The sequence below is a fragment of the Neomonachus schauinslandi genome, chromosome 4 (assembly GCF_002201575.2).
Source record: "Neomonachus schauinslandi chromosome 4, ASM220157v2, whole genome shotgun sequence".
Taxonomy (NCBI): domain Eukaryota; kingdom Metazoa; phylum Chordata; class Mammalia; order Carnivora; family Phocidae; genus Neomonachus; species Neomonachus schauinslandi.
The window spans coordinates 146,664,017-146,678,330 of record NC_058406.1 but is presented as its reverse complement, the minus strand read 5'-3'; the positions used below and the strand labels follow the sequence as shown (position 1 = coordinate 146,678,330).

Below are 14,314 nucleotides of genomic sequence, written 5' to 3'. Positions count from 1 at the left end.
CCTGAGCCGAAGGCAGACGCTTAACGACTGAGCCACCCAGGCGCCCCTGTATTTAGAATTTTTGAAAGAAAAAATATTAAAGTCTTGGCTATATGGAATGTATAATTAAGCCATCCAACTGTAGAGTAACTATGCTTAGGAATCATTAAGATGATCATATCCACTATCAATATTAAAATGGCAGCATCTCCCCCTTCCTCTTTTATCAAAGCATGATTTTGAACATTCTTGTGAATCTTGCTTATAGGCATTCAAGTCTCTTGTTTATATAACAGACTATTTTTTTGGTGTTGATTTGCAAAGTACATTACAGGGTCAAGGGGAAATAGATTAGAACGATTTAGAAATAAAAATTACAGTTGGAGTGGGATTGTTAGGGATGGTTAGTCTAGAATGTAGCAAATTAGTCAAAATTTTATGTATTACAGGTAGTCTAGATGTAGGAGGGTTTTGCTCCTTATATGTTTAACTTCTAATATCTTTATTCTACTCTTTGGAATTTTCTCTCTCTCTCTTTTTTTTTTTTAAAGATTTTATTTATTTATTTGAGAGACAGAAACAGCATGCCAAAGGAGAGGGTCAGAGGAAGAAGCAGGCTCCCTGATGAGCAGGGAGCCCGATGCGGGACTCGATCCTAGGACTCTGGGATCATGACCTGAGCCGAAGGCAGTCGCTTAACCACCTGAGCCACCCACACGCCCCTGGAATTTTCTCTCTTCACTGCCTTAATGGCCTACATTTAAAATGGGATTAAATGGGAAAGGAACCAAGACATGATGATGATGATGATGATGATGATGGTAGTTAACATTTAGGGAGTATTTATTACATGTCAAGTACTGTTCTAAGGGTTTTACAAATAATAGCTAATCTAATGCCCACAACAAATCTGTGAGGTGGATATTAGTATTAACATTCATTTACAGATTCATAAACTGGCATAGAGTGGTAAGTAACTTGTCCAGGGTCACTTAGCTTATAAGTGGGAAAACTCAAGATTCAAACCCAGGTGGATTAGTTCATGCTCTTCTCCTCCTCCTACTGTTCTACAGAAGAAAGGCTGTATCTGAGAATCTGTGGTATTTTTTTTTTTATGTTATGTTAATCACCATACATTATACCATTAGTTTTGATGTAGTGTTCCATGATTCATTGTTTGCGTATAACACCCAGTGCTCCATGCAGAACGTGCCCTCTTTAATACCCATCACCAGGCTAACCCATCTATGGTATTTCAAAGTTAATTATAAGTAATTTCTGAATTCTCAGTTTATTGTCTTCTATTTATTTTTTCTTGGCGCAAGGAGGGTCCTGGACATAACAAGTCGACTCTTTAGTCTTTGGGAATGTAACAGGGTATTTGGATGTTTTTCCAGCTATTTTGATGAAGACATACTTATTACCCTTGTTTTACAGCAATCTTGAGCAATCACATTTTCTTCTTGGATAATGTAATACAAGATAGGAACAAATTTTAAAAATGCAAAATGGTATTATCATTCAATGCACATGGACTACTATTGGTAGAAATAATGCAAAGACAAAACTAAAGTTAGCTAAAATTGCATACCACAAAATTTTTTAGAGTTCAAAAACTGATCGAGCATCCCTTTTTTGTTAATCCTAAAAACCCTCAAAACTTTATCTGGGAAACTCCAGGTTGGTAAAGCAAAAATAATCAACAAATGATAACTACCAATTACCTAAAAACTGATAAATTTTCTTGACTAGAAACTGATGGAGTAATACAATTTTGTTAATATTTAGGTATTCAAAATTTGACTTAGCAAAACTGCATTTGGTAGAAATTACGGTTTTAAAAACTCATGTTGGCAAAAGCTATAATCAGTAAAATATGATTCATAAAAAAGTGACTGAGGAATCAAATCTTTGTTAAAAAGTTTACATGGAAAATAATCCTGAAGGTAACAGTTCATAAAAATGAAAATAAAAATGGGCAATGATGGAGATGAGTTCATAGTTAATTTCTAAAGCTACTTTCTCATGAAAATTAATTTTAAGATAATTCTGTTTTAGTGTTTTTATAAGCATGAAGTCAGATGTACTTTGAGTCAAAATGGCAGTTTTGAAAAGTACCTATTGTTCTGGGCATCTGGTGATGAGCAGAATCAAAACACCTTCCTCTCAGGACTGGTTTAGTGGGGAAGGCTAACGTTAAATCATTTGTCACATAATTAATTGCTGAGATAATGCTGAAATAATAAGGCAAGATCTAGCTTGGCAGTAAGGGAAATTTAAACTGTATGGAAGGGGGGCGCCTGGGTGGCTCAGTCGTTAAGCGCCTGCCTTCGGCTCAGGTCATGATCTCAGGGTCCTGGGATCGAGCCCCGCATCGGGCTCTCTGCTCTGCCGGAAGCCTGCTTCTCCCTCTCCCACTCCCCCTGCTTGTGTTCCCTCTCTCGCTCTGTCTCTCTCTGCCAAATAAATAAATAAATAAAATCTTAAAAAAAAAACAAAAACGGCTGCCTTCAGCTCAGGTCATGATCCCAGGGTCCTGGGATCGAGCCCCGCATCGGGCTCTCTGTTCAGCGGGGAGCCTGCTTCTCCCTCTCCCTCTGCCTCCTGCTTCCCCTGCTTGTGCTCTCTCACTCTCTGTCAAATAAATAAATAAAATCTTAAAAAACAAAAAACAAAAAACTGTATGGCAGGGTGAATAGAAGTTGGAGGAAGAGGTAGAAAGCCCTTCGGCTAGACGTAGTATGTTTTCTTAAAGACCATTAAGACTAATGGATTTTAAGAAGGATACATAATCAGATTTACATTTAAAAATATAAATGTATATTTAAATATAAATTTACATTACATTTAAAAATAGATACATACAGTAAATACGGAAAATGGGTTTAGGGAGTAGTGGCAAAAGAAGATCTCAGTAGGCCTTGGGAAGATCCTGAACGGTAGTTCAAATCAGAGATGGTGATTTGAAGAGGGGAGGGTATGGAGAAGGCAAACAGTACAGAGCTTTGAGAGCCAAATGGGGGCTAGAATCACCTGGATCTGTGGTTGATTGGCTGTGGAACTGACAGTAAAGGATGTCAAGGATGATTTCCAACTTTTTGGCTTGAATGAGGGTGGTGGTACTCTTACTGAGAAATGAGAAAACTGAAGAAGGAGCAATTTTTGGAGAGAAGACAAGTGGGCATGATGCATAGAGATGTTTATGAGACATTCATGTAAACTGGTCTGAGGGGCAATTATGTACCGATACACAGATTTAGAGTCATGATCTGGGCTAGAGAAAAAAAATACAGGTTTATGCAGGGGTGGTATTAAATCCATGGGAGTAGATGAACTAATTTAAGGAGAAGGGCACAGCGAGAAGGTCTAGAATTCAGGTCTGATGAGCTGGCAAAGATGTTTAAGAAGAAGCAACCAAAGAAGTAAAAGGAAAAATTGAAATGTGTTAGGAAAGTTGTAAAAAAAGGGTTCAATATTTCAAGGAGTAAGTGGTCAACATTGTCCAATGCTTTTGAGAACTCTGATCAAGACTAAAAAAATACCATGTGAATTTATTGACAAGGAGCTCCTTAATGGCCTTTAACAAGGGTAGTTTTGGGGGAGGACTGGACTGGAAACCAGACTGGAGTACAGATCTTCTTTGACTTGTGGGGTTATGTCCCAATAAACCCATCATAAGCTGAAAATATTGTAGGTCAAAAATGCATTTATACACCTAGCCTACTGAACATTATAGCTTAGCTCAGCCAACCTTCAACATGCTCAGAACATTTACATTAGCCTACAGTTGGGCAAAATCACCTGACACAAACCCTATTTTGTAATTAAGTGTTGACTATCTTGTGTAATTTATTGAATAGTGAGAGTGAAAAACAATGGTTATGAGTGTCTTGGTTGTTTACCCTCATGGTTTCATGGCAGACAGGGAGCTGTGACTTGCTGCTGCTGCCCAGCTTCACAAGAGAGGATTGGACCATATATCACTAGCCCTGGGAAAAGACCAAAATTCAAAATTGGAAGTAGATATTTTTCCCATGGATGTTGAAAATTTACCTTTAGTTCCTAGAGTTTTAAAATGTTTGCAGTAATTACATTATTCTACTTAAACTGAGTTTATATAACTTTGAGATAATAAGAAATTTATATTCATTGTTCTCCTGGTCATGCTAGACCTGACATTTGAATTTCTCAATTTATAAAATACTAACTGGAGTATGATCAAATATTCTTTCATAATTTTTATGTACCATCTAATTTTCTTACGCTTTTATTTTTGTTCAAATGACCTTACTACTTAAAGTTGACTATCTCTAACAATGTGATTTTTATTTTATTTTATTATTTTTTTTTAATTCTAGTTCACTCAGCCCCTAAAGAAATAACAGTACCTAAAGGACAAGAAGAGGAAGAACCTGATAGCCTAGTTAAATATTTCAGTGTTGTTTGGTGTAAGGCTTCAAAGAAAAAACACAAAAAGTGGGAAGGTGATGCTGTTCTCATTGTAAAGGGAAAGTCACTTACATTAAAGGATTTGGAAGGCAAAGACATTGGAAGAGGTATTGTGATATTCCCTGATGTTTATGATTTGGCCTAAAATTAGTATAGATCTGAGGTTACATAATTAAAATGATTGGATTTTATAAAGGGTGAGATTAAGATGCTCTTTCACTTGCATGTCTAAATTATCTCATAATAGTCTAATAACAGTCTTATGAATCCTAGCTCAGTGAAGCAAATCCTATCCCATGGATTCATTTTCTCTAAAATGAAATCGTTATATACGATTATTTTGGTATTTTTCTGAGTTTAAGCAGTTTGTCTTACTGTACTCCCCGCGCCCCCCCCCCCCCAGTCCAGTGCTAAATGATTAGCGTTAGAAAGATGTTGATTTCAGGAGTGGAATATTATCTAATTTCAGTGATACCCAATAAAATTTTGAAAAAAAAAAAAAAACATGGCTAGGTATGTCTAGATTAATACATCTACACTGGAGGTCATCATTAATTCTATTATAAAATGTTGCCAGGATGATTTGTACTAATACAAGTTAGCTCACAAATTCAGAATGCTTAATACCAACCATGTTTTTTGACATTGTCTCTTATTGTTCATTTTGAATATGGCCCATTACTATAAAATCCGTTTTTTGTTTTTTTTTTTTAAGATTTTATTTATTTGACAGACAAAGCGAGAGAGGGAACACAAGCAGGGGGAGTGGGAGAGAGAGAAGCAGGCTTCCCGCCGAGCAGGGAGCCCAATGTGGGGCTCGATCCCAGGACCCTGAGATCATGACCTGAGCTGAAGGCAGACGCTTACCAACTGAGCCACCCAGGCACCCCTATAAAATCCGTTCTATATGTTCATTCATTCATTCATTTAATAATATCATACTTTATAGTATGTAACTGTTAAGTGCCAAGCACTATGCTAGGAGTAAACATTCAAAAATGGATATAATTTCTAGTTTAGTGGGGATAAGGCAAATGTAATTGATAGGAGGCAGTAAGATAATTGTTCCATTGAGAATTTTACTCCCTGCGGTGGGAGATAGAAGGAGCATTTAGGTCTGCTTAGGAGGCTGGGGAAAGCTTCATAGGAGTTAATTGTTTAAGGTAGTATTTGAAGATAAATAGTTTTGTAGGGTATGAGAAAGGGGTGTACATAAGAGGGAATAGTATATACAAAGGCACAAAAGGAGAGAAAACTACTGGTTCAGCATTTCAGGAATGTAGTATGTGAAGGTCAGTGACAAGAGTGAGAGTTGAGGCTGAACTGAATTATCTGCAACAGAATTTTTTTATTATAAAAATACTGAGGGTTGCCTAGGTGGCTCAGTCGGTTAACTCTCTGACCCTTAGTTTTGGCTTAGGTCACGATCTCAGGGTTGTGGGATTGAGTGCCCCATTGCGCTCCTTGCTGGGCAAGCCTGCTTAAGATTCTCTCTCTCTCTTTCTCCCTCTCCCCCTCCCCATCTCTCCCTAAAAAAAAAAAAAAAAAAAAAAAGTCACATGCTCTACCTACTGAGCCAGCCAGCAGCCCTAGCTACATTTTCAATAATTAAAAAAGGCCTTGCTTTCTCTAGAGTTTGGCTCATTTTTATAGCTTTATTATTTATTCCTTCTTTTTTTTTTTTTTAAAGATTTTATTTATTTATTCATGAGAGACAGAGAGAGAGAGAGAGGCAGAGGGAGAAGCAGGCTCCCAAGGAGCAGGGAACCCGATGTGGGACTCGATCCCAGGACCCTGGGATCATGACCTGAGCCGAAGGCAGACGCTTAACCATCTGAGCCACCCAGGCGCCCCTTATTTATTCCTTCTGATTTTTTAGTTTTTTTTTTTTTTTAGACAAAATGATAAATTATGTTTTCATTCTGGTTAATGGGTTATACAAGGCTATTTGCATTCAAAGCACAGTTTTCATTCTGTACAGTTATGGGAAGGTGACTATGGTATCACTGATTAAGTCATCTTAGGGTATCCGTAAATTAAATTCACATTCTCCCTTCTCAATTTAAAGGCATTGCATATAAATTCAAAGAGCTTGAAAAGATTGAAGAGGGCCACAGAGTGATGATTGGTGGAAAAGAAGTAGAAGTCATGGGTATAATCTCTCCAGATGATTTCAACAGTGGCAGATGTTTTCAGCTTGGAGGAGGAAGCCCTGCTATCTCAAGTTCTTCTCAAGCTGCCAAGAAGTGTTTCTCTAACCCCTTCAAAAGTGTTTGTAAACCAAGTTCAAAGGAAAATAGACTGAATGGTTTCCAAGATTGTAAACCACGCCATGACCCACATGTACCAAGTAAGATGTAAAAAATAATTTGAATATTCTGTTTTTACTGTCAAAAGATATTTGGCATGTGAATTTAAAGTTTAAGTTTTGTTTAAAGTTTTCAGATGAAAGTATATATTATTCAGGTAACAATTGAAATAAGGAATAATGTTGAAGTTGTATAATATAGTTTGGGAATCATATAGGTAAATGTATAATTCTAAGAATACAGTAATGAAAATGTCATATTTTGTGTTGAAGGAAAAATACACAGATTGGAGATGTATACACACACATTCACATATATATACGTAATGATTTTGAGTAATATCTGACATCTTCAGCAAAAAGAAATATTAGTCAATTCGTGAGTCAGGATTATGTTTATACTTCTCTTTTGATGACTGTATGTCTTGATAGCATACATTAGTGTATTAAAATGTTGAATGGTGGGATAGCAGGTAAAGAATTTAAATTTTACTCATGAGAATTCAATTTAATGAACTAATTTTCACATTTATGAATCTTAATTTAAAAATCATATTAAAAAATAAACCCTCGCCTGTTTTTTTTGTTTTTGTTTGGTTGTTTGTTTTGATTGTTTATGCAAGCAGGGATTTCTTCGGTGCCTTTTTTTGCATTGGGCCCAGTGGTAAACTGTTATCAAAGATCTTCTCATTTGGTGAGGAGGCAGACAAGTAAATTTGAATTATAGGGCAGTGGATGTCAAAGTTGGGGTATAGAGTAGGCTGCTTTCATATTAGTAGTAAAATAAAAAGTACATAAAGCAACGTAATTATTTTTTGCAAGTATTATGGAAATAGGATTTTTGAAATAAAGGGGCCTTTGAGATCATTTAGTTCAGTCTCTTTGCATTTGAAGAAAACTGAGGCCAGAAAGGTGAACTGAAATTGCTGAAATTAAAATAATTATTGACAAATTTGGGATAAAAACCCCAAATTAAAATTCCTAACTCTACTGGGTGTTAAACACAACTAATGAATCGTTGAACACTACATTAAAAACTAAGGATGTTGGTGCGCCTGGGTGGCTTAGTTGGTTAAGCGACTGCCTTCGGCTCAGGTCATGATCCCGGAGTCCTGGGATCGAGTCCCACATCGGGCTCCCGGCTCAGCGGGGAGCCTGCTTCTCCCTCTGACCCTATCCCCTCTCATGCTGTTTTTTTCTCTCTCTCTCTCTCAAATAAATAAATAAATAAAATCTAAAAAAAAAAAGAAAAAAAAAAAACTAAGGATGTTGGCTAACTGAACATAATAAAAAAAATTCCTATCTCTATGTGAGCTTATCTGAGACTTAATTGAAAGAGAGTGGAAGCTTCTGCTTCTGCTTTTTTATTTTTTATCCAAATATTTTATCTGTCCTGCCATCTCTTTTAACAGGCTTCCTTCTCCTTTATTCTTCTTTCTCTTTGTCTTCCTTTTACGTAATAGAGGGATATGGGGAACCAAAAGAATAATGTGCTTATCCAAAGATGTGAGTTAGAGTCCCGATTTTGCCACTGAACTAACTGGTTCTTTGACTTCTTGGGGGTAGTCACTTACCTCACTCATGGCTTTGTCTCCTAAAGTCTACAATGTGGGGTCTAATCACTGCCATAGAGACATAGAGTGCTGCAGATGCTGTGTATAATACTTGTTGACTGAATGAAAAATTTTATCGTGATTGTATATATATGTGTACATGTACATATGTATGCGTATAATATAATAAGAACCCTTTGTGTATGTGGTAAATAGTTGATGATACTCATTTATTTATCTTGCCAAGGGTAGAATTAGGTTGTAGACTTAAAATGAAAACATGAAAGATTTTATAAGCACTAAGTGATGTGCTTCATTATTGTGAAGATAGAGAGGCATTTTAAAATTTGAACTGGTGTCCCATTATTATTATTATTATTTTAAGATTTTGTTTATTTATTTGACAGAGAGAGACACAGCAAGAGAGGGAACACAAGCAGGGGGAGTGGGAGAGGGAGAAGCAGGCCTCCCGCTGCGCAGGGAGTCTGATCCCAGGACCCTGGGACCATGACCTGAGCCGAAGGCAGATGCTTAATGACTGAGCAACCCAGGCGCCCCCTGGTGTTCCATTATTGATTGGTCGTTTAAGTTTTACCTTTCTTGAAGATGGATGCTTTGTTAGTTGACTTAGATTCTATGGTCCTTCTTGCTTGAGAAGTGAATTCTCCTCACCTCTGTCTTCTCTTTTTTCCCCTTTGTGCTTTTCAAAAGAGAAAAAAAAATGGGGACATTTCTTGGTTAGGAAAACACAAGGAATATACTCTTGCTTTGCTACTGGAATATAGAGGAATGTTGGGGGCTGAATTTTCCATTTTCACTCCCTAATCCTCTACCTGCCAGGAATTGACCTCAAAAATGGGAGTTCCTTTTAGTTGCTCAGAAACCTAGGAAGATCCACAGAAAAATTCCCTCTGGGTGACTGCTAATGGTAAACATGACCAAACTGTCATTCCTGTGACTGTATTTCTGCATTGGTGGATATTAATTTAATCTCCTGGAACCTGTTTTATCTTCCATTCTCATTTCTGTCCTTCTCTTTTTCCTTTTTGTTTTATTTTAAAAATCTATTTCAGGGGCGCCTGGGTGGCTCAGTCGTTAAGCGTCTGCCTTCGGCTCAGGTCTTGATCCCAGGGTCCTGGGATCGAGTCCCGCATCGGGCTCCCTGCTCTGCGGGAAGCCTGCTTCTCCCTCTCCCGCTCCCCCTGCTTGTGTTCCTGCTCTCGCTATGTCTCTCTCTGTCAAATAGATAAATAAAATCTTTAAAAAAATAAATAAAAATCTATTTCATTTTTTAACCATGATGTAGATGTATAAGTATATCCCCAAAATAATTTTGATGAGTTTATTATCTGACTTTAGATTTATTAATTGAGAACTGCTTTCCAATTATATTTGATTTTGTATTTTTTGGTGGTATTTTATTTTATTTATTTATTTAAAAAAAATTTTTTTTTAATTTATTTATTTGACAGAGAGAGAGCGAGAGAGGGAACACAAGCTGGGGGAGTGGGAGAGGGAGAAGCAGGCTTCCCGCGGAGCAGGGAGCCCGATGCGGGCCTTGATCCCGGGACCCCGGGATCATGACCTGAGCCACAGGCAGACGCTTAACGACTGAGCCACCCAGGCGCCCTGGTGGTATTTTAATCTTTTAAATTGTATTAGTATATTTCTACAGAATTACATTATTATTCTATGGTTACTTTTTTTTTTTTGCTGCTTTGCAGAGATTCATGAATTTGACATTCATGAACATAATAATTAACTTTAAGCAAATAATGATGGTGAAGTCAATGGAAAATTTGTCATCCTTTCTCAATCTTCTGATTAATAGAAGTAATAGTCATTGTTTGTGTGTATAGAAGTGAAGATAATGGGAGCCTTTATGTTAAATTTAGGGTGCCTTTTCAAAATAAGAAGCTGTGAGCATTAGCAAGTGCAACTTGGAAAAATTCCAACCTGTACTTCAGTTGGAGATAGTTCTCTTTGCTCTGAATACTGAACTATTAAATGTTGTGGCTTACTGAATTCTTTACTAAACAATAGTGAATTTCATTGGCTTTGAAATACTTTGGGGCAAATGAAGTTTGGAATGCTCTTTGAAATTCTCTGCCTGAAATCTCACAGCAGTAAAGCATGAGATTATTTTTTAATTTTCTATTCTTGCTTAGTATCAGTTTTACTAAACATCAACTTTTTTTTTTTGCCACAAATGATGGCAAATAGTTATAGGCTATGAGTAATTAAAGCAAGATAATGTAGTTGCTGACAAAGTAAAATTGCAATACATTAATAGTTAAACTTTCATCTTTTTCTTAAGATTCTCTTGTAATGTCACGACCTGACAATAATCACCAGTGGATGTTCAATAAGAACTGTTTCCCTATTGTGGATGTGGTGATAGATCCTCATCTTGTATATCATCTCCGACCACATCAGAAAGAAGGAATCATATTCCTTTATGAATGTGTAATGGGAATGAGGTAGGAAAATAAATAATTTGTTTAGTCTAATCTGACTTTTTGTTTTTTGTTTTTTTAAAGATTTTATTTTTTTTTTAGTAATCTGTACACCCAACATAGAGCTCGAACTCAACCCTGAGATCAAGAGTTGCATGCTCTACTGACTGAGCTAGCCAGGTACCCTTAGTCTAATCTGAGTTTTGATTTAACCTGTAATGGTTTTCTAGAAAAAGCCTGATATGATGAGTCTCAGTATTTCATGAATGATACTTAATGTGTGCATTTATTCTAAAAGTGATTTTTAAGGATGCCATGTGCCAGACATCCTGCTAGGAGCTGGGCATATAGGAGTCAGGACCAAGGTCCCTACCCTTAAGTAGTTTTTAAAGTATTTGAGGAAATAGGTACATATAGTCAACCTTAATGTGGTACAATTAGAGCTTACTAGTATGAGAAAGGGTTATGGGGCAAAATGGAAGTAGCCTTTAATTCTGCTTATGGAAAAAAACGTTTTCTTCTTACCTTACCTCTACTTAAAAAAAAGAAAGTCTCCCCCACTCCCGTTTATTTATTTTTTTTTTTTTCAGATTTTATTTATTTGACAGAGAGAGAGAGTGTGCGTGCGCGCCCACACAAGCATGGGGGAGAAGCAGGCTTGGGGAGGCTCCATCCCAGGACCCTGGGATCATGACCTGAGCTGAAGGCAGACGCTTAACGACTGAGCCACCCAGGCGCCCCAAGCAATTTCTTTTTTAAAAAACATTTATTTATTATTTTAGAGAGAGAGAGAGAACACAAGTGTGTGGGGGGAGAGGGACAGAGAGAGAGTGCTCCGCTGATCATGGAGCCCAATGTGGGGCTCTACCTCATGACCCTGAGATCATGATCTGACCTGAAAGCAAGAGTTGGATGCTTAACCTGACTGAGCCACCCAGGTACCTCTAAGTAATCTCTATACCTAACGTGGGACTCAAACTCACAACCCCGAGATCAAGAGTTGCACACTCCACTGACCGAACCAGTCAGGAGCCCCACACCTTGTTTTTAAATTCCAATAGTAGAGGGCGCCTGGGTGGCTCAGTTGGTTAAGCGACTGCCTTTGGCTCAGGTCATGATCCTGGAGTCCCAGGATCGAGTCCCGCATCGGGCTCCCTGCTCAGCGGGGAGTCTGCTTCTCCCTCTGACCCTCCCCCCTCTCATGCTCTCTCGCTCATTCTCTCTCTCAAATAAATAAATAAAAAATCTTTAAATTCCAATAGTAGCATATTTAGTTAGTGAATTGTTGGAAAAAAGTAGCATATTAAGTTTTTGGTTTCATGGATAAATTATGCTTTAATTTTCAAATAAATCTAAGTAAAAAAGGGAGCCAACTTAAAAATAAACAAATAATATAACACATATGGTATCACATATAGCAAAATTGTGATGGTAGTCATGAAGGACTGATGTTTGGGAGACACCTGCAAGATACAGTCTGAACTTTCAAGGATAAAGTATGCCATCTTTAGTCTCTCCCTGTCTTGCCAGGTTCGTAGCCTTTGTGTTTCCTTCCCTGGAATTCAGTTCAAGCTCCAACTATGTTGAACTACTTGATTCATGTAATGAATTCCTGTTCACCTTTGAAAAGGGCCATCTTTTCAACTTGCATTGTCAAGTTGTTGGTCTAAAATGATAATGGGGGTGACCGACTGGCTGGCTTAGTTGGTAGAGCATGCATATCTTGATCTCACAGTTGTGAGTTTGAGCCCCACGTTGCATGTAGAGATTACTTAAAAAAAAAAGTCTTTTTTTTTTTAAAGGTTTTATTTATTTATTTGACAGAGACACAGCGAGAGAGGGAACACAAGCAGGGGGAGTGGGAGAGGGAGAAGCAGGTCTCCTGCAGAGCAGGGAGCCCGATGTGGGGCTCAATCCCAGGATCCTGGGATTGAGCCCCATGTCAGGCTCCTGCCACTCCCCCTGCTTGTGCTCTCTCTCTCTCTCACTGACAAATAAATAATAAAATCTTTAAAAAATTGATAATAATGGCTGTAATTCATGTTTGTGATTTTTTTTTTCCTGTACTTTGAAATGGAAAACATAGTTGATTTTTGGTTATTATTTTTACTTAATAAGAAAAAGAAACTATAATAAAACTGTACTTATTTTTTTAAAATTTAAATTCCAGTTAACATACAGTGTAATACTAAGTTTCGGGTGTACAGTTGAGTCATTCAGCCCTTCTATACAACACCCGGTGCTCATCATAAATGCCCTCCTTGGGTGCCTGGGTGGCTCAGATGGTTAAGCGTCTGCCTTCGGCTCAGGTCTTGATCCCAGGGTCCTGGGATTGAGCCCCACATTGGGCTCCCTACTCCACGGGAAGCCTGCTTCTCCCTCTCCCACTCCCCCTGCTTGTGTTCCCTCTCTCGCTGTCTCTCTCTCTGTCAAATAAATAAATAAAATCTTTAAAAAAAAAGAATGTCCTCCTCAATACCCATCACCTATTTAACCCATCCCCCCACCCACCTCCCCTCTGGTAGCCATCCGTTTCTTCTCTATAGTAAAGAGTCTGTTTCTTGGTTTGCCTCTCTCTTTTTTCCCCTATGCTTGTTTGTTTTGTTTCTTAAATTCCACATATGAGTGAAATCAACATCACTCATCATTAGGGAAATACAAATCAAAACTATAATGAGATATCCACCTCACACCTGTCAGAATGGCTAAAATCAGTAATGCAAGAAACAACAGATGTTGGCGAGGATATGGAGAAATAGGAACCCTCTTACACTGTTGGTGGGAATGCAAACTGGTGCAGCTACTCTGGGAAATAGTATGGAGGTTCCTCAAAAAGTTAAAAATAGAACTACCTTATGATGCAGCAAATATTTGCCCAAAGAATACAAAAATGCTAATTCAAAGAGATATTTACCCAAAGAATACAAAAATACTCATTCAAAGGCATACATGCACCCCAATGTTTATGGCAGCATTATCTACAATAGCCAAATTATGGAAATAGCCCAAGTGTCCATCGACTGATGAATGGATAAAGAAGATGTATATATACACAATGGAATAATTACTCAGCCATAAAAAAGAATGAAATCTTGCCATTTGCTATGACATGGATGAAACTAGAGTATTATGCTAAGTGAAGTAAGTCAGAAAGAACACTGTACTTATTTTTGGTACTATCCTTAATTCCTTTGGACTTTGTAACTTTTAAAAGATATATAAATAGGGATACCTGGGTGGCTCAGTTGGTTAAGCATCTGCCTTTGGCTCAGGTCATGGTCCCGGGGTCCTGGGATCTAGCCCTGCATTGGGTTTCCTGCTCAGTGGGGAGTCCACATCTCCCTCTCCCTCTCTTTCTCAAATAAATAAATAAAATCTTTAAAATATATATATATGTATCAAAGAGCTTTAATAGCTACAAAGTGATATAAACATGCCACTTATTAATAATATTCCTTATAATATTTAATTTTAAATTGCATTAACTGAGTGGGTCTGTAGGATAAGACTATTACCAAGTTACATATATATATATATATATATATATATATATATATATATATATATAT

The 14,314-nt window shown here is 37.4% G+C and overlaps 1 protein-coding gene across 1 annotated transcript in view; it reads left to right on the top strand.

Moving 5' to 3' along the window:
• RAD54B (RAD54 homolog B) overlaps nucleotides 1–14,314 on the top strand; it is an 86,307-nt gene that overhangs the window by 45,306 nt on the left and 26,687 nt on the right. The window contains exons 4-6 of the mRNA XM_021688249.1: nucleotides 4,338–4,535; nucleotides 6,497–6,778; nucleotides 10,607–10,769. Coding sequence (XP_021543924.1) covers nucleotides 4,338–4,535; nucleotides 6,497–6,778; nucleotides 10,607–10,769 — 643 coding nt within the window. The remainder of the gene's footprint in view (nucleotides 1–4,337; nucleotides 4,536–6,496; nucleotides 6,779–10,606; nucleotides 10,770–14,314) is intronic.